At 39.2% G+C, this 21,162-nt stretch overlaps 2 protein-coding genes across 2 annotated transcripts; both read right to left on the reverse strand.

Annotated features, from left to right (window-relative positions):
• Positions 1-7,295: 7,295 nt before the first annotated feature.
• LOC143962303 (homeobox protein siamois-like) lies at positions 7,296-11,054 on the reverse strand. Its single transcript, XM_077471605.1, has 3 exons — positions 10,724-11,054; positions 9,555-9,775; positions 7,296-7,454 (listed from the first exon to the last, which is right to left on the reverse strand). The coding sequence occupies exons 1-3, from the start codon at positions 11,052-11,054 to the stop codon at positions 7,296-7,298; spliced, it is 711 nt and encodes a 236-aa protein (XP_077327731.1).
• A 2,718-nt stretch (positions 11,055-13,772) lies between these two features.
• Positions 13,773-16,001, reverse strand: LOC143962304 (homeobox protein siamois-like). Its single transcript, XM_077471606.1, has 4 exons — positions 15,665-16,001; positions 15,320-15,334; positions 14,829-15,049; positions 13,773-13,961 (listed from the first exon to the last, which is right to left on the reverse strand). Exons 1-4 carry the CDS (start codon positions 15,999-16,001, stop codon positions 13,773-13,775), a joined length of 762 nt encoding a protein of 253 aa, XP_077327732.1.
• Between the last annotated feature and the right edge of the window lie 5,161 nt (positions 16,002-21,162).

Consider the following 21,162-nt stretch of genomic DNA (forward strand, 5'->3'; position numbering starts at 1 on the left):
TAATTGCATATCCCTGCTCTAGCAGGAATGCTAAGCTTGAAAAGAATTGCTGTTAGATACACTTTAAAACCACCCATATTTAGGCTATGTCTGCCATTTGCCGAAGGACACACCTTTTAGAATTTAGGCAACTCCTCCAACAGTGTTATGTTTATTATTAAAAATATATATATCTTTTTACAATAGGATAACTCGTGTTGTACTTTATATACCAAACAGAACCATCACCATGCTGATACAGCCACTATAGTCCACTGTTGGTGGCCAGGTTCTGCAGAGGCTGTACAAATATTTGAACACCTGGTGGGTAATTCACTCAATGGATTGTCATACAAATTGCCATTTACTCAGAAGTCCTTTCTTCTTATGGAGAAGTCCATTTGGATCGTGGCATCTGCCAACTCTTGTGTATCTGAGAACATACAAGGAAAATCTTTTTGATGTTTTTCAAGACTGAAGCTCCTATTCTCTATGACCAAGTAAACTAAAGTTATTTTTTTATACATGCTTCTCAGTGTTTACAGACCTTTCTTTTGGAGAAGTTAATTTGCATCCTGGCACCTGCCAACTCTTGAGTATTGGGGAACATACAAGGTAAATATTTTTGATGTTTTTCAAGACCTAACCCAAACCAAAATTATTTTCTACTAAACCCAGTAATATGAAAATAGTTCACCTGCCCCCCCCCCCCCCCCAGCCTCCACTGTGCCCACAGCTTATAAATCTTCTTTTTACATTAAAATATTGCCACTATATACCTTTTTGACTGATCTGTATACCCCACTCAGTGATAAACTGCACAGTTTCCCCAGTGCTGAGAGTTCAGGAAGGTGGAGATTTTCACTGCAGCCTGTATACACGCTCACATGTGTGATGCCAATATTATGTGACCTGATAAAAGTGTGTATAAGAGTGCTCTGAGTAACAAACCAAGCAGATATTAGTCTATGTAGAAATAGAAGAGGGTCTTCATGCACTTTCGGCAGCACTTGAACAGAGAAGCAAACTGGAAGTAAAATAAAAAGAAAAAAAGGCATCTCGAAGTGCAGAAGTAAAACTGTATATTTCCTAAAAGGGATAAAAACACTTACAAAAGGATGGATGTGGTCCAGCATTCTGGTAGTCCCAATGAGTCTCAATGATATCCACAGGTGTAATTCTATGGCAGCATATTCTGAAGTGGCCGACAGATTGAAGCCACAACTCTCCTGGATACTGGGAAGACAGCTAGGCTGTCTGAGACAGCATGAAAGCTGAATCCAGGAAGGGACGTCAGCAGGAAGGGACCAGCAGCCAGCATGTACAGCAAGCAACCAGCGCAATTGGTTCCTTCTTTAATGATTGCTTGAAGAAGAAACCAATCAGCTGTTCCGAAACATGTCACATGTTGATGACATCACTTCTGGCTTGCTTTCCACGCTGGTTGCTGGTCCCTTGCTTCTGACGTCACTTCCTGGATTTGGCTTCTATGCTGTCTCAGACAGCCTAGCTGTCTTCCGAGTATCCAGGAGAATTGTGGCTACTTCAGAATATGCTGCCATAGAATTACACCTGCGGATATCACTGAGACTCCTTGGGATGCCCTGACACCCAGAACGCCGAAGCACCTGCCATATTAGTAATATGATGTGCTTCTACCCATCCACCATTTTGTAAGTGTTTTACCCCTTTTGGGAAATATAAAGTTTTACTTCTGCACTTAGAGGCGCCTTTTTTTGTTTTCAATATCATGTGAACTGGCTATCTCTGAGAAAAAGTAAGAACAAGTAAATGTTCTCTCCAGCATAAAAGACACAACTGGGCATATGCAGGTTGGCTACCCTGCCTGTGTTAGCTGGCTTTCCCCAGATAGAGAATGCAGGAGGGAAGGATCTGTTCATACAGCATCAAAGAGACTTTTTTTGTTGTAATTCTTTATTTTCATAGAAGGTGTGTATAACAATCAACATAGCCAGCATAGGTACATAACAAAAGTCAGACAGAAAATTCAGACAAGATTACAAGGTGAGGTCAACAAATCAAATTCTCTGATCCTACACCGTGTGTAAGGCACATGAGGCAAGAACCCCGGTATAGCAATACTAACATTGTGCGAGGCCACGGAGGCACCCTGACAGTTACTTGCTTGACCAGGAGCTGGTGATAGCACATATCAAGTTATGCAACATGACAACATTATGTACATTTTATAGTTGTTCGGGGACCTAAACAACCCAAAGATCTGGGGGGCCCAAACATGAGACACATGGAAATGTAATGCATCTTAAGATGTTCACAATATCTGATCAGGGTACCCATGAGTGGGTAAGAGTTGTGAAGAGGGGGTGTGTACCAAGAGGAGAGGGGAAGAGGTAGAAGGATAGATAACACCAAGAGTGGGAAAGGGATAGGGATTGGGAGGGGGGGTAAGGTGGGAGGGGAGGGAGAGGCATGGTGGATGGCGAAAGCTAGAAACAGGAAATGGAGAAGGAGTAGAGTAAAGTAGGATAAAGTAGAGTAGTGCCCTCTGTCTAGGGGTGGGACGACCCATTGGGTCAGTTAGTCTTTGCCATCTCTCGGAGATAAACGTCTGTGTATATAAAATGTTGCCAGTGTCTCCAGGTCTCCCGGAAAAAGGTCTCCTCTCTATTGTGTAGGGTGGCAGTGAGATCCTCCATGTCTCTCAGTTCGTTCACTTTAGAAAACCACAGGGACTTTGCCGGCGGGTTCTCCGATCTCCAACAGAGAGGGATACATGCCTTGGCAGCATTCAGTAGCTGAATGGGGAGGGAGGTCTTGTATTTCTTGATGGGTCTTTCTGACAGGTGAAGCAAACAGTCCCCAGGGTTCCCCTCCAGAGAGACATTGGTCAAGTGTCTGATTGTGCGAGCCAGAATGGGGTGAGCCTGGGACACGTCCAAAAGACTCAAAGAGCCTTTTTACACAATGCAGAGGATTAACTCCTTAAGTTCCACAGTGAGTATAACATGCATGCTATGTTGCATATACAGACTGATTTTACTGTTGCGGGTTTAGTAATGCTTTAAGTATCGGGTGACATCTTGTCTGAATTAAAGAGTAAATAGAACAGTTTGTACAGGCCTAATTATAAGAGACTACAGAGGCTAAAAGAGGACATACTGTATATATATATATATATATATATATATATATATATATATATATATATATATATAGATCATTCATAAAGTATAACCATTGATAGGTAAAATTAATAACATTGATTTTCTAGTTACAATGGTATCTGAAAGTGGATGGGATATATTGGGCAGCAAGTGAAAATGTTGTCTCTGAATTTGATGTGTTGAAAGCAGAAAAACTGGGGAAGCATAAGGATTTGAGCAACTTTGTCAAGGGCTAAAATGTAATGGCTAGACGACTGGGTCTGAGCAACTCCAAAATGGCAGCTCATATGGGATGTTCCCAGTCTGCAGTAGCCAGGAGGTACCAAAAGTGTTTAATGGAAAGAAAACTGGTGAACCCACATCAGGGTAAAGGACAGCCAAGGCTCATTGATGCATGTGGGGAGCGAAGGCTTGCTTGTGTAGTCCGGTCCAATAGAAGAGCTACTGTAGCTCAAACTGCTGAAAAAGTTAATGCTGATTTGAAAAGAAAGGTCCCAGAACACACAGTGCATTGCAGTTTGTTGTGTATGGGGCTATGTAGCAGCGGACTGGTCAGGATGCCCTTGTTGACCTGTGTTGACCCATGATGGCTTGATACCTAGTACCACAGCATACCAGAGAGGTGTAGTGGAGTTCATGCCTTGATGGGTCAGGGCTGTTTTAGCAGAAAAAGGGAGACCTACTCAATATTAGCTAGGTGGTCATGTTACAGTGGGTGGTTATAATGTTATGGCTGATCAGTGTATATATGTATAGTATATATCTGCAGGTCCTGTATGCACCCCTCAGTGACTAATTGGCACTTATGCTCTCTAAATGTCTTGTTCTAGCTAAGCTTTGAATCTCATTACAATATACTACATGAGTCAATATAGAACAGTTCTCTATCAATATATAGAAATCTGATGAATAGATGCCCTCTCTTTGCCTGGACAGAACATGCAAGGAGGGCTTAGGAACCATTAGGCCTTTATCACCACATATGGCGTCCCTATCAATAAGGTTCTGCACTTAGATTTATAATTCCATCCGACATAAAATAGGACATTCTTGGTAAAACATAATCCTTAATGGTATATCTCTGCAACAGAGCCATAGTACATAGGAGAGTATAAAAAAACTTCAGGTTAATTCCTAAGATTGGGTTGGATCACAAATTTTATGTTGTGAAAGGGAGAGAAATGAGGAGGTGGGTTCCCTGGGTATTCTACATGTTCTGGTCCATCTGCTCCCCATCAGTCCCATGGGGATCTGGTTATGCCCAAGGCGGGCCCCATGCACCTTATATGGTTTTAACATTTCTGTATGAAGAAGCAGAGGTTATCTGTAAAACATATATATCTTAGAATTAAGATCTGTAAAACATATATATCCTAGAAGATACCAATAGCTGGATGGTAGATGGCAAGCATAAGTGAATATTCTCCTAGGAATGTAACAATTGTTTTTGTTTAAAATATTTATCTTCCTTGGAAGCCTTTTTAAGGTGGAACTTTTCATATGAATACTATAAATAAAAGATATTTGGTTGTAATTACTGACTGCGATTGCAAGGAATGTAACATATTGTCCAATTGAAAATACCTCATTTGGCCATTAGCTGTTAAATATTGAACTGATGGGATGTAGTTTCTTGGGATTTAGTGGAGAGATCCAATTGCATTTCATCAAAATATATAAAACTGCAACCTTTTCCCACCACTTTCCTGACATCAAAGAGGAATGGAACTTTGAATGCTGCTGCAAAAAAATCAGGCAGAAGGCAACTAACTAGTCACCAGTATTGCCTGTGGTGTCCTTGTAGCTTCCCCATAACTTACTTACCATGCCTTGTTCTGCACTGTGTCTCTGTATGGAGGCCACCATCTTGGTAGAGACAGGGCTTTACTTCCTCACGTCAGAGCCTCCAACAAAGAAGAGTGAGCAGCACAGTGATGGCATCAACAAATCTCGTGGCACATTTCCTGAGACTAGCAGTCAGAGGCAACAGTGCCTTAGCTCTCACAATGCAGATGTAGGATGAGGATGTACCGATAAAAGTGACTAGGCACCCTCACATACTGCTATTTTTAGGAGGAATTCAATAAAAAAACATAAATCATACGGGGTACTGCTTGGGCACAATCAACAGTTCTAAATGTTCCCCATAACATAACAAATCTTTACTTTTTGATTTCAGTTCCTCTTTACCAGACACCTGTATGTACATCACGAGAACAAGTCTCTTATGTGAAAACATTGCCTATAAGATGTAGGATGAGTGGTCTGTTGCTATTTTGGATGCCCCTTAAAGCATGTGTATAGCCAAGACTCTTTTTATTTTTCTCATGAAAAGGAGGTGAATTCCCATATAAGACAGTTGTCACTGGAACACCTCTCCCCAAAATTTTTGACTTTCCCCTCACTCTCTCATTTCCTAACAATGCTCATACAAATATGGAGGTGTTTCTCCTTAGCAGGAACTCAGATGAGTATAACATTTTGCAGAGGGTCTAAGCCTTCCCTATTAAATTCTAAGCTTAAAGCGGGAGTTCCACTGTTTTTTGTTTTTAAAAGTCAGCAGCTACAAATACTGCAGCTGCTGACTTTTAAAATAAGGACACTTACCCGCCCAGCGCGCCCGCGATGTCGGCACCCGAAGCCGATCTCTCGATCGGCTCTCGGGTGCTGCCGCCGCCATCTTCGGTATGGGAATCAGGAAGTGAAGCCTTTCGGCTTCACTACCCAGTTCCCTACTGCACATGCGCGAGTCGTGCTGCGCAATAAGGACGGTCCCTGCTTTCTCTGGGATCCGTGTGTTTCCAAGCAGACAGAGGGGGCCCGGCAGGAAGTGGCGTAAATACCCGCAGAATCTGCGGCTATCTATGCCCGGAAGTGGGTGCAAATACCTGTATTATAAAGGTATCTGCACCCCCCTCCCCCTGAAAGGTGCCAATTGTGGCACCGGAGGGGGGGAGGGTTCCATTGAGTGGAAGTTCCACTTTAGGGTGGAGCTCTGCTTTAGAAAGAATTGCTGTTAGATACACTTCACCCACCCATATTTTGGGTACATCTGTCATTTGCTGAAGAACACACCTTTTTAGAATTTAGACAACTCCCCAAACAGTGTTATGTTTATTATTAAAATATATATATTTTTTACAATAGGATAAATCCTGTTGTACTCTATATACCAACCTAGAACCATCACCATGCTGATACAGCCACTATAGTCTACTGCTGGTGGCCAGATTCTAAATATATATATATATATATATATATCTATATATATATAGATATATATATAGATATATAAAGATATATATATATATATATATATATATATATATATATATATATGTACTTAGATATATATTGTAAAATATATTTCAACGTAATTTTTAAAAAGTAATAACATTTTTACTGTGTATATCTAAAAAAAATATTTTTAGACCTTATGGCAGGATTACTTCTGTATTATTTCACATACCGATCAGAACGACCACCATTCTGATACAACCCCCACTGTCCACTGCTGGTGGCTTGGTTCTGCAGAGGCTGCACAATGCTTTGAACTTCCATTGGGCGGGGAATTCACCCAAAGGATTTTCATGCAAAACAGCACTTACCCAGAAGTCCTTTCTTCTTTTAGAATGTCATTTGCATTCTGGCATCTGCCAAGTTTTGTGTGTTGAACTACATACACAGAAATTTCTTGATGTTTTTGAGCTTGGGTGCCACCCATTCCTAGCATGCCATCCCATTTCACACCTCACTTTCTGCACCCCAAGACTTTGATGTTGTACCATCAAATGAAATGAAGTGAAACTAATGCAGATACCTTCTATGTATTACAAATATAACAAAAGCTAAATATTGCAGTGTTTACAAAAAACAAAAACAAATGCAATGAAAACAGGGTCTTTTATTTCAAAGTAAGTGCAAATAACAGGTAAATACAATATCATACATAGCTAAGTACAAATGTTTATGTTAATAATCATTCTTCTGTTGGGTATAGATTTTTTTGAAGCAATGTTAGAAAGGAAGTATATGTCCATCAAGTTTTTATCCTTAACTGATTTTTTCCAGATGTGGGCTTATGTATGATTTCTTTAGCCATATCATAACAATAGATTTCATATTAGGTGTATATTATTTTCAAGATTATTTTGAAGAAGAATTAAAGGATCACTGCATGTTCTTCAGGTTGCCCACTGTTCCACAGCTCCTCGCTATGGTTTGGTTATACTTCAAACTGTTGGATTTCCCTTCGGGCCCTGAAGATCTCTGCTCTTGAAATTTACTGGGTTTGCAAAGATGTCTCGCTCTTCGGTTCTGAAACCAAACCTGAAAGAAAGAGAGGTTGTCAGATGTTAATTAAAAAAAAAGTAATAAAAAACGGAGCAGAAACAAAGTATTTTTTTTATACATTTTTTTGCTTTAGGGCCAGTTCACACCATAGAAACACAGTACGGATGCGATCCAGATGCTTTTTTGCATGCATTTTTGATGCGTTCCAGTGCGTTTTTGATGTGTTTTTGGTGCGTTTTTAATGCAATCCAGTGCATTCCCCCCTTTTTTCCCCCTTAACCTTAAATAAGATCATGGGTGTTCTAGTGCATTTTTGGTGCATTTAGGTGCATTCCGGTGATTTCCCGTGAGTTTTTGATGCTTTTTACAGCATTCCAGTACAGTCCAATGCAGGAAAAATGCAGCATTTCCTACTTTTTTTTCTAGAACTGGAATGCACTGGAACTGCAAGCACTGGTGTGAACTATGCCATTGAAAACCATATAACCTATTTTCTATGCATTTTTGATGCAGAAAAAAACACACTGGACTGCATGTGGTGTGAACTGGCCCTTAAAGCGGGGTTCCACTCTAAAGTGGAACTTCCGCTGATTGGAACCCTCCCCCCCTCCGGTGTCACAATTGGCACCTTTCAGGGGGGAGGAGGGTGGAGATACCTGTCTCCACGGGACCACGGGAGTCTATGCCTCTTCCTATCATGCCGCGCTGTCTGCTGGGACACACACGGGTCCCAGAGACAGCGTGGACAATTCCTATTGCGCTACGCGACTCGCGCATGCGCAGTAGGGAACCGTGAAGTGAAGCCGATTCGCTTCACTTCCTGATTCCCTCACCTAGAATGGTGGCGGCAGTAGCCGAGAGCCGAGCGAGTCAGCAGCTGTAGTATTTATAGCTGCTGGCTTTTAATATTTTTTTCCCCAGTACAGTCCCGCTTTAAGGTTAAAATATTTTTTTTTAATATGGCAGTGATAAGTTGAATTGAATGTCCAGCCAATTTTTTTTTTTTTCATTTAGGAGAATGGGATGTGAACATTTGTACGAAAATATGTACAAAAATTCTCAGTACGTAACTTGATGAATGTTCTGCAAAAGTACTTAAAAATTCAACTTGCTTTTACCATTGGATTCGGGAATAAATTAACTTTATACATTGTTAAAAATATATTAATTTTTCAATCCTGCTCTGTCGATCTTTATCATCACTTAAGTCAAGAACGAACGTTGATTTGACCACTAATGATTAGTAAATCAAACACAGTTCTTAAAGTGAAAAATTACATATAAATTCTGCTACCCTGTTTCCCCGAAAATAATACCTAGCTTGATTGTTGGTGATTGCTGCAATATAAGCCCTACCCCCCAAATAAGCCCTAGTTAAAGTCCTTGTAGGTCTTATTTTCAGGGTAGAGCTTATTCTCGGGGAAACAGGGTAGGGCTTATATTGAAGCCATCACCGACAACCACGCTAGGTCTTATTTTTGGGGAAACAGGGTAGTGTATGGCCAGCTTTAGAGAGATTTCCCCTTTACTTCTTGTGCCAGTAACAATGGTTCCACCATAAAGGAAGTCAAGGAAAATCACCAACAGCATCAAAGGCAGAAATAAAAATACTTTTAGTGGGGTAAAGGAGGGCTAGAACCCAGTTCAGCTTTTTTCTCTTCAATAGAGTCCCAGGTAGCTGTAAAAGCTATCCTCTCCCCACTCTATTCAAAACTAAAAATGAGTGTTAATAAAAGACATACACTTTAAATAATAAATATAATGTATAGAACAACTTTTACTGCAATTTAAAAAAAAAAAAGCACTGTACATATAAATATCAAATTGGTGAATGATTTACTAAAGGAAACAAGCATTTTTACTTTGCAAAATTTCAGTTTGTTCCAAGGGAAGTTTCAATTGGCTTAGTGAATGTGGGAAAGCTGTGCTCACTTTAATCACCCAATTATGTGCAAGCATGAATTCATTTTATTTATTTATTTTAAATGATTAGGTATTGACTGCAAATTAAATTTTTTATGATATTCACTAAGCTAAATGAAAATATCCTTGCAAAGTGAAAATGAATGCCAAATTCTTTTTGTAAATCTGGGTCAGTGTGTGTAAACAACCTGAGATGTTAAGAAAATATATTACCTGTATTCTTGGTTCTGGAATTCCAGTAATATCTGCAATACGGCATCGAGTCACAAAGTCTGGGTATGGATTGAGATCAAACTGATTCTGGAGGAAGGTGGTCTGTTCTCTGTTGTAAATTGTCTTTTTTCTGGACTTGGCATTGCACTGGCTGGTCCCGGCATTGTGAATAACTTCTGTGGAATTTTTGGTATCATCTGTCTCCAGTTCACATATCTTTCCTAGCGAGAAAATAAAGTGTTACTAAAATGAAAAAATAAGTTTTCTACAAAGTAATGCCTGAAACGGAAAAGTCAGCAAACAGACACCTTTAACACTAGCAGATGCAGCAAAATGGTAAAAGAAATAACAATATTAAGGGTAAGCCATACACCAGATTTTTAGATTTCAATAGGGAAGTTTTTTGGTCTTTTTGGTGGTAGAATCCTGGAAAAAAGGAATTTTAACGGTTGGGGGACCAAATATAGAGGTAAATCACCTGTATTTCAGTTATTTTAATAGGGTACAAACAAATACATAAATAAATACAATGAGAATATATATATAAAATAAAATAATGCAAATAAATAATAAAAAAAAGCTTAACGTGTTTGCCCAGCCTAAACTTTTTTTTCTTTATTTTAGACAAAAATGAAAATGGTTTTCTTTATTACAGTTTTGGAAAGTTAGTTATTTGTACCTGTTCCTGCTTTATGTTTTACATGACTTTCTGTCTAGTAAAACATTGTTATCAGGGCAGGAATTAAGAGCAAATCTCTCTGAGCCCCTGGGGCTGCAAAAAGGGATTCTAATCCTTCCCCACTCTAACTACAACTAGAAAACAAACAAAAAAACATATTTTGGCTTGACATTCACTTTAAGGCATCAATGACACTTAGGCATTATTGGTGAAATTAAATGCTACACACAAAATGTTTCATGAAATCTGAGCTACTATAATTAGTCCTAAACTTGAGCATTTGTATACTGTTTCAGATACATTATTTATGACTTATATTATTGGAATTATGGCAAGCAGTTGACATGAATTATGCATTTGGACAAGAACTTTAATTTCAGAAATGTAAAATAATGTGTAATTGTGTCATATGTATTCCCTATTTAAGCATAGAAATAAAAATATAATGGAAATACGAGGATTGAGAGGCAGAAAAAATGCTAATACTTACTTTTTAATACTTTGTGGTTTTGACTGCTACTGTTTTCTTCTTGGCTGTTCAAGCTTGGGGTCATTTTAGATATTTGTTCCTTAAAACTTGGGTTGATGCTTTTGTTACCTTCTTGTTGGTAACTCAGATAGGAATAGAGTTCTAGCAGAGTCTGCTCTAAAACATTCGAGACCTTATGTGGCCCTGAAATGTTCATGATGGAAAGAAGGTTCGGCATTTCTTCAATGGGGCTAGATGGATAATTCAGTTTCCTCAGGGGAGGAGACGTTATTGGGTAGTCTTCTTCAAGGGATAGGACAGTGCAGATTATGTGATCAAGTTCTGTGTCCATGTCTGATCACCCCAGCTTCTCTTGGTGGAAATAAAGTGCCAGACTACCCAAACTAACTTATATTGCCCAAGATGTGTATTGGGGAACAGAGTGGCATCTTCTTTTGATCTGCCCATGAGGTATGAGTGTAAACAGTGCGCTTTGACTTGCCCATGAGGTATGAGTGTAAACAGTGCGCTTTGATCTGCCCATGAGGTATGAGTGTAAACAGTGCGCTTTGATCTGCCCATGAGGTATGAGTGTAAACAGTGCACTTTGATCCTTTACAGACTTTCACTCCAACCTCTCCTTTATATTCTAAGGATAAAATATTGTATTTGATATGTAAATAGCTTGATAATCACTTGTTGGAGGTTAAGCAGACCCTCATTTATATTTTGCATACACCTGTTAGTTATGCAGAGACCTTTTATTAACAACTTGAATTTGAACTAAGTAAAAGTACATTACTTTATGGATGAAAATGTATTTATAATATAAGTAACTATGGTAAATTTAGTATAACATCAATATACTTAAGCTTAGTTAATTAATTTAACCATGCTTTGATTATAAAATATTGGCCTCTATTGTCTAGTTCAATATAAAATTCTCTAAGGATTTCTAACAAATGTCAAACCTCACTTTAATACTTATCTAAATTAAATACGAATATAAATATTGTGCAACCATAGGAATAAGCATTATTTGAGATAAATGCAAGAAACAGAAAGGTTTAAAGAGGAAGTAAACCCTGAGGAGTTTACTTCCTCTTTCATTCCCTGCAAAGGCAAAGCATAATGGACTGCTATGCATCGCATAGTAGCCCATTATGTGTCACTTACCTGACACAGGAGCCAGCGAAGTCACCGCTGTCCCCTGTAGTCCGCCGCATCCATCTTCTCGATGGGTCTCGCAGCTCCGCCGCTGTCATTCGGCGAAGCCGCGATGACGTCACTCCCTCGCATCTTCGGTATCGAGGATGCCACGCTCAGTCCACCCGCGCGCCGTTGTCTACGGCGCATGCGCCGTAGACAGCGGCGCCCGTCTTTGGGCAAATATCTCCTAAACCGTATAGGTTTGGGAGATATTTCTTGGACCTACAGGTAAGCCTTAATCTAGGCTTACCTGTAGGTCAAAGTGGTTTGTAAGGCCGCGTACACACGCGGGGACTGTTCGCCCAACTTTGTCCGCTGAACAGTGTTTCGGCAAACAGTCCGCTCGTGTGTGGGCTTTCAGCGGACAGTTTCAGCGAACAGTCCGCTGAACAAGGTTTTTCGGAAATTCCGAAAAACTGTCCGCTGAAACTTTGTTTCAGCGAACAGTCCCCTCGTGTGTAGGCTTGTTCGTCAAACTAAGTTCCGCGCATGCTCAGAAAGGATTTACACGCCGAAAGTTATAATGCAGTGTATAGGACGTCGTATTTTTCGTCCCGTCGTACGTGCCGTTCACGTCATCGCGCACGGTTTCAGCAAACTGTTCGTCCGTCGTGTGTGGCCATGTCCGTCCATGCTAATTTTGAGCGGACTGTTTGCCGAAACTGTTTGACGGACAAAGTTGGGCGAACAGTCCCCGCGTGTGTACGCGGCCTAAGGGTTTACAACCACTTTAATAGCTTTATTATTTCTTATCACCTATGGAACAAAACCATTTTAACAGCAAATTTTAAAAGGCACATACATTTATGTATTTTTTATCATCTGCAGAATCAAAAAGGTACATAAAATTAACTATATTTTTATAGCATCTGCAGAAAGCAAATATGCTGATTCAAAAATGATTAAAAACCACAAATAAATGAAATTTATTTTTCTATATCATCTGAAGAACAAAACCATTCTCATTTTTAAAAAATCACATAATGTGCATATATGTGCTAAATTAAAAAACAAACACGCTTGGGACAAACATAGATCTTCTATGTTTTATTATCACAACAAGTCTGAATTTTAAAGCACCTTTCCACAAATGTTCTTTGGAATATTTATAAATGTTTAAAAAAGTTAAAATAACAAATGCAATTAAAATGAGGTGTATTTCATTTTGAACTAAGTGCACATAACAAGGAAATACAATGTAATTTAAAGTGGTTGTAAACTCTTATACACCACTTTTACCTACAGGTAAGCCTATAATAAGGCTTACCTATAGTTACTGGAAATATTTTCTATACCTGTATGGTTTAGACGATATTTACCATATATGCCAACATCACTGGTGCATGCGCACTGAAGAAAGGGCACGATTGTGATGCTTCTATAGTGCCCATGCCGTGGCCGTCTGCTCCCATGCTCATGCGCGAGAGTGACGTCACGTGACTCCAGCCAGTAACAGAGCCAGAGTCCATGGCCCCGGATGGAAGAGGGTCAAAGATTATTGCTTCCTGCAGCGGGGACAGCGTGGAGTTCCTTTGCAGGTAAGTGCCACATAATGGGCCAGTATGCGATGCATACTAGCCCATTATGCTTTTACTTTGCAGGGTTTTCAGAAAACAAAAGAGGAAGTAAAACCCTTCAGGGTTTACTTCCTCTTTAAAGCTACATAACTATGTAAAAACGTATATGCTAATAAACAGCTTCCTGTTGAGTACAGATTCCTTTGAAGCACTGTTGACTATATGTCCATCAAGTTTTTTCATCCTTAACACTCTTGCCATTGGAATTCTTATAAATATGGACTCATGTATAATTTATTTAGCCAAATCACAATCATACATTTCATATTTGGTGTAATTTATTTTCAAGATTGTTTTGAAGAAGAATTAAAGGACCACTGCATGTCTTTCAGGTTGTCCATTGTTCCAAAGTTCTTTGTTATGGTTTGGTTATACTTCAAACTGTTGGATTTCCCTTCGGGCCCTGAAGATCTCTGTTCTGGAAATTTATTGGGTTTGCAAAGATGTCTCCCTCTTCTGTTCTGAAACCAAACCTGAAAAAAGAACAGAGATTGTGAGATTTTAATTATTAAATGTAATAGGAAACAGAGCAGAAATAGATATAATTTTGTGCTTTCAGGTTGAATATTTTTTTTAGTATGGCAGTGAAAAGTTGAATCACTAAGGATTAGAAATCAAACACAGTTCTTAAAGTGAAAAATTTCAAATTTAATTCTACTAATGTATGGCCAGCTTTAGCAAGATTTCCCCTTTACCATACTGAAGTCAAACAGCATCAAAGACAAAAATAAAAATACTTTTAGTGGGGTAAGGGAAGACTAGAACACAGTTCAGTCTTTTCTCTCTAATGGAGTCCGAGATAGCAGTAAAACCTATCCTCCCCCACTCTATTCAAAACTAAAAAAGGAAAAAAAATGGGTGTTACTATATCTGCTGTGTATTAAAAGAACACATTTTACTGCAATTTTACAAAACACTGTACATAAAATATCTTTGTAAATTCGTGACTCTGATTTACTAAAGCAACTTAGAACTTTTTTGTTGCAAGGGAAGTTTCACTTGACTTAGTGAATGTGGGGTAGCTGTGCTCACTTCAATCACCAACCACGACCCCATCTGCCTGGAGTTTGCATGTTCTCCCTGTGCTTGTGTGGGTTTCATCCGGGTACTCCGGTTTCCTCCCGCACTCTAAAGACATGCTGGTAGGTTAATTGGATCTTGTCTAAATTGGCCCTAGTATGTATGAATGTGTGTTAGGGACCTTAGGTTGTATGCTCCTTGAGGTCAGGGACTGATATGTAAAGTGCTTCATAAATTGACGGTGTTCTATAAGTACCTTAGATAAAATAAATCAGGGTCAGTGTATGTAAACAAACTGAGATGTTAAGAAAATATATTACCTGTATTCTTGGTTCCAGAATTCCAGTTATATTTGCAATATGGCATCGGGTCAAGAAGTCTGGGTATCGATTGAGATCGAACTGATTTTGGAGAAAGGCGGTCTGTTCACTGTTGTAAATTGTCTTTTTTCTAGACTTTGCATTCCACAGGCTGGTCCTGGCATTGCGAATAGTTTCTGTGGAATTGTTGGTATCATCTGTCTCCAGTTCGCACATCTTTCCTTGTGAGAAAATAAAGTGTAACTAAAACTATTCACAAAAGTTCAGAAAAGTCAGTAAACAGATAGCTTCAACACTAGCAGATGCAGCAAAATAGTAAAAGAAACAAAAATTTTAAGGGTAAGCGATACACCAGATTTTTAGATTTTGATAGTGAAGTTTTTTGGGCCTTTTGGTGGTAGGATTCTGGGAAAAAAGGAATTTTAAAGGTTAAGAGGCCAAATATACTTATACTTATATTTCAGTTTGTTTAATAGGGTGTTGTTACTTACCTTGCATATGTTGATCTGATATAAAAATGAAAAAATAAATAAACACATAAAACGAGAATATATATTTATATATATATATATATATATAAAATGAAAGCAAATAATAAAAAAAAAGCTTAAAGTGTATGTCCCGGACTAAAAAATGTTTCTTTGTTTTAGACAAAAATGAAAATGTTTTTCTTCATTAGAGTGAACATAATTGAGATAAATTATACCTTTGGACTTCAATAACTACAATTTTTAGGAATGTAAAATAATACATTGTGTCATATTTGTGCCCTATTTATTCTAACAAATAAGAATAACATGGAAATAAGAGGAATAAGAAAATTTGACAATGCTTACTTTTTAATACTTTCTGGTTTTGATTGTGACTAAGATTTTCTTGGCCTTTCATGCTTGGTGTAATTTTAGATATTTGTTCACTGAAGTCTGGGTTGATGCTTCTGCCGTTACCTTCTTCTTGTTGGTAACCCAGATAGGAATAGAGTTCTAGCAGAGTCTGCACTAAAACATTTGAGACCTTATGTGGCCCCGAAATGTTCATGATGGAGAGAAGGTCCGGCAGCTCTCTTTTGGGGCTAGATGGATAATTCAGATTCCTCAGGGGAGGAGACATTGTTGGGTAGTCTTCCTCAAGAGATAGGACAGTGCAGATTATGTGATCAAGTTCTGGGTCCATGTCTGATCACCTCAGCTTCTCTTGGTGGAAATAAAGTACCAGACTACCCACACTAACTTATACCATCCATGATGTGTATTGGGAAACAGAGTGGCATCTGCTTTTGATCTGCCCATGAGGTATGAGTGTAAACAGTGTGCTTTGATCTGCCCATGAGATATGAGTGTAAACAGTGCATTTGATCCTTTATAGACTCATGCCCCCCTCTCCTCTATAGTCTAGGTATAAAAATATTGTATTTGATATGTAAATAGCTTGATATTCTTAATAAATAGATAAACTAGACCTTATTTTATGCTTTGCATAGACCTGTTAGTTATGCAGAGACCTTTTATTAACAACCTGATTTTGATCTAAGCAAAAGTACAAACCACATAAAATGTATATTTAATTTTATCACCTGCAAAACAAAACAAATGTAATGTTATAACATTTTTAAAAGGTACATAAAATTAACAATATTTTTTATATCACCTGCAGAAGGAAACTATGCTGATAGAACATTTTAAAAACCACAAATAAATGAAATTTATTTTTCTATGTTATCTGAAGAACAAAACTATTATGATTTTTAAAAAGCACATAATGTGCATATTTGTGCTCAATTAAAAATGCAAACATGCTCGGGACATAATTAGTTCTTCTATGTTTCTATCACAACAAATCTGAATTTTTAAAGCGCCATTCCACAAATGTAACTTTTTTCTTTAAATTTAATGTATGTATATGTGCAACTATTTTGAAAATTGATGTTATACAATATTTTTATTTAGGTGTTTATAAATTGTTAGTTATTTTGTTTGGTTTATTAGAAGACACCCGTAAATGCTATGCAGTTACTAGCAGATATGGAGATGATAAAAAACAACTACTGAAATTGCCTAAAATTATAATGTATGTCAAACAGATATTTTTTGGGCCATTTGGTTGTAGGATTCTGGAAAACAAAGTCGAGGGGCCAAACATAGAGATAAATCATCCGTATTTCAGTTAATTTAATAGGGTATTGTAACTTTTGTGCTTGGAATGTATATGCAGATCTGATATAAAAAAAAACTAGATAAAAAAATGAGAATATAGGAACTTGACTGGCCTGCGCAGAGTCCAGACCCTAACCCAATAGAACACCTTTGGGATGAATTAGAGCGGAGACTGCGAGCCAGGCCTTTGCATTCAATATCAGTACCTGAGCTCACAAATGCACTTATGGAAGAATGGTCAAACATTCCCATAGACACAGAAGAGTTGAAGCTGCAACGGGTGGGCCAACTCAATATTGAACCCTACGGATGAAGACTGGGATGCCAATACTTTTGGCAATATAATATATATAAATAAATAAAATAAATATAAGGAGGTTTTCTGGGTCATTAAGGATCTCCGAAAGGGATCTGCCCCAGGGCCGGATGGTCTTTCCATCCCTTATTATAAGTAATTTGCGAGCACTTTAGCGCCTCACCTAACAAACGTTTTTAATTTTCAGACAAATGGCAAGCCATTAGATATACACCTTAATACCGCCTTCATCACAGTCTTTCCCAAACCTGACAAGAATCACAAAGACGTTAGTAACTACAGACCAATTTCCCTTATTAATAATGACTTAAAAATACTCACTAAAATAATGGTTAATAGGTTTTCCTTATATATTTTAGGTCAATATGTTCATAAAGACCAGGTAGGATTTATTCCTGGGATACAGAGCCCCAACCAAATCAGGCGGGTGATTGACATTATCTCAGTATTACAAACCAACTGGATGGGGGGACAGCGGCAATCAGGTTTTCTCCTGTCCCTTGATTTGCGGAAGGCCTTTGACACGGTCTCATGGTCTTACATATTTTACCTCTTTGAGCGGTGGGGCTTTGGGGCCCGTTTCCTGGGCATTCTGCGTGCACTTTATTCTCACCCGAAAGCACTTATACGCCTTCAGGGGCACTACTCCAAGCCAATAGACATCGCAAGGGGCACCAGACAGGGGTGCCCTTTGTCCCCTCTTATATTTGCAATAGCGATTTAAACCCTAGCAATTGCCATCCGCCACAACCCAGACATTACAGCTGTGACCTGTGGGGAACGAATACATAATTGTGGACTTTTTGCCGACGACATCCTCCTGTTCCTGACCTCCCCCATACCACGCTCCCCAATCTTTGCCTAACTCTGGAAAGCTTTGCTAATATCTCAGGACTCCGAGTAAATTTTTCCAAATCCCAAGCACTCAATGTCTCTCTAACTCCACAGACGGTCTCTTTACTAAAACAATATTTTCAGTTTATATGGAGCGACAACTCAATTCGTTATTTGGGCATCTCCCTGTCGGCCAAAATAGAAAACCTATACACTCATAACCACCCAACACTTTTCAAAAAACTAGAGGCTGACCTGACAGTTTGGTCTAAACATGAATTATCTTGGATGGGTCGTATCAACTCCATTAAAATGACCCTTCTCCCAAAAATCCTCTACTTCTTCCGCTCTCTCCCGATACCCATTAGGAAGGATGGCCTCAAATCTTTTCAAAGTAAAATTCTGACATACATATGGGGTAAGAAGGGATACAGCATCCCACAAAGTACCCTCTTCCTCCATAGGCACAGAGGTGGGCTAGGCCTACCTATCCTACATAAATATTACTTGGCAGCCAGATTAGCTTGTCCACAATTTATTCCAGGTATGAGAAACCAGATTAGGTAACTATAGAATGTCAGGCCACCCCAAACTTACCTTCGATTTCCTGATGTGGTACCCCCCCAAAACCCGGCCTCCCATTCTTGCACCCACTTTATCACACTCATGAGCTCTGTGGGACAATCTCAGACACTCCCCAAATCTTGTCTCAGCTGGTCGCCCTCTATCTCACCTCTTCCATAACCCCGAATTCGCCCCTGGGCTGGACATTTCAGCATTTAAATGGTGGTTGGATAAGGGGCTATAGTGGATGGGCCACTTCTTCACAGCCTGCGGACCTATTACCCTCAACTACTGTATCAAAAACCTGGATCTTCCAGACTCGGAAAGATTTCATTTTCACCAAATTTCCCATTTCCTACATTCGATTTGGAAGGATAAGCCTCTCCCTCCCCAAATTCACTTCCTATGAACTGTGGTGTGGTCAAGCCATGGAGCAGAGGGGGGTATCTCTGTCATATACACAGCCCTCAGTGGCTCTAAGGATAAAACTTCTTACATGAAAGCTTGGGAGACCGACTTCCAGTGTGATAGGGACTTGGAGACATGGCAGGCTGCCTTTACTAGATCATTTATAGGGATCCAAATCTCCCTCATGGAAGCTAGCGTAAAACTATTAATCAGATGGTATCTTACCCCACACAGGCTGGCTAGTATCTATCCCAAAGCTGATCCTTTGTGCTTCAGGGGATGTCAGATCCTGGGATCAATGGCTCACAATTGGTGGGAATGTCCCAAAATACGAGGTATCCTGGATTATGTCCCAGGAAAAACTTTCCAGCATCCTACATGACTCACTTTCAAAATTCCTCAAGATCTGGGGGCCCTGGGCACAGTATGTAGGTATCCCTCTCATCCCAAGGGTCCGGACTCCTGACAACATCTGACTCAGTATCAGCCATATGCTTCCGTCTTCTACATATGCGGCACGCGTTTGGTCGGCTCATTCCTTTGGAGGTTCTTTCCATCATCCCTCCCTTCCCCTCTAGTTTTTCTTCTTCCTCTATCCTCTTTCTCTGTCCTTCTATTCCCCAATAATTATTATTACAAGACCTTTCAGTCTGACACTGCCTTTTGCTCCCCCCATAGCTCTAGGGGGCATTAATTCTATTTAGTCGTATGGATGGTTTAGTTCTAACAGGTAGAGGGGGGGGTCGAGGGGCTCTCCCCGTCTGGCACATTTAGATCCTGTTAGGGGTTCCGGATTGGGGAGGATCCCCTACTCACCCTTGGAATTAAAAAGCTTCTGTCTTCAACTTGTTTGGTACTTCCAATTGAGTCTAGAGACTCTACATACCGCTCCCAGTTCCTAGACAGCCCTTAGAGTATGTTTCAGACTGTAAGTTTACTGTTATCACATATTGTACATTCAGGGAGGTTCGCAATCCCGTCTCTGTTTTTTTTTTTGTTTTTTTTGTCAGTGTTCACTTTCTCATGTATGTGCAAGTTTGAAAATAAAAACATATTGAAAGTAAATATTTTTTGTATATAAAATGAATGCAAATAAACAAAAAAAAGTTTAAAATGTATGCCCAGACTACATTTATTTATGTATTTTAGACAAAATTTAAAATTGTTCTTGTTTATTAGCCCTTGTACACACGGTCGGACATTCCGACAACAAAATCCGTCGGATTTTGTCTGAAACTTGTGTTGCATACACACGGTCGGACAAAGTTGTCGGAAAATCCGATCATACGTAACGAGATGACGTTATTTAATTACGACGGGACTACGTTCAGGCTAGTAGCCAATAGCTTTGGTCTAGGAATTTGATCTGAGCATGCGTGGCACTTTGTTCGATCGAAATTCTCTACACACAATCGGACAAAGGCCGATTGGATCATGTTGTCATAAAGTTTTATAGCCCAGCTCTAAAACTTTGTCCGTCGGATATTCTGACGGAAACAGTCCAATGGAGCCCACACACAGTCAGATTATCCAACAACACGGTCCGATCGGACATTTTCCGTCGGAATGTCCAACAGTGTGTACAAGGGCTTAGAGTTTTGGAAAGCTGTGACCCCTGCTATTTTTACCTGTCTTGCTTTATGTTTTCAATGAATTCCTGTCTAGTAAACATTGTTAGCAAAACACGAAGTAAGATTAAATCACTTTCATTGATTCTCAGGTAGCAGACAAAAGCCAATCCTTTTCCACTCTATCCAAAACCAGAAACAAAAGTTTTGTCTTGGCATACACTTGAAGGTCCCAATGCCACGTATTTTATGTTTTGTGAAATTAAATATTGAACACAAAATGTTTCATGAAATCTGATTTACTGCAATCAATGGCCCTATACCTGACTATTTGTATTGGGGAACAGAATGGCATCTGCTTTTGATCTGCCAATGAGGTATGGGTGTAAACAGTGACCTTTGATTCCTTGTAGGGATAAAATTATTGTATTTGATATGTAAACGGATTGATATTCATTTGTTGGGGATCAACCAGACCTTCTGTTATGTTT

The sequence above is a fragment of the Lithobates pipiens genome, unplaced genomic scaffold, assembly GCF_037356315.1.
Source record: "Lithobates pipiens isolate NorthernLeopardFrog02 unplaced genomic scaffold, aLitPip1_a1.2 Scaffold_8, whole genome shotgun sequence".
NCBI lineage: Eukaryota > Metazoa > Chordata > Amphibia > Anura > Ranidae > Lithobates > Lithobates pipiens.

Bases quoted from the DNA above. Each gene is read 5' to 3' on its own strand.
- LOC143962303 (XM_077471605.1), bottom strand. From the start codon at position 11,054: ATGGACACAGAACTTGATCACATAATCTGCACTGTCCTATCCCTTGAA. The intron at 9,776-10,723 runs GTAAGTATTAGC...TTTTCTCGCTAG, and splicing joins AAACCACAAAGTATTAAAAA to GAAAGATATGTGAACTGGAG. The intron at 7,455-9,554 runs GTAATATATTTT...TCTTTCTTTCAG, and splicing joins TTCCAGAACCAAGAATACAG to GTTTGGTTTCAGAACCGAAG.
- LOC143962304 (XM_077471606.1), bottom strand. From the start codon at position 16,001: ATGGACCCAGAACTTGATCACATAATCTGCACTGTCCTATCTCTTGAG. The intron at 13,962-14,828 runs GTAATATATTTT...TTCTTTTTTCAG, and splicing joins TTCTGGAACCAAGAATACAG to GTTTGGTTTCAGAACAGAAG.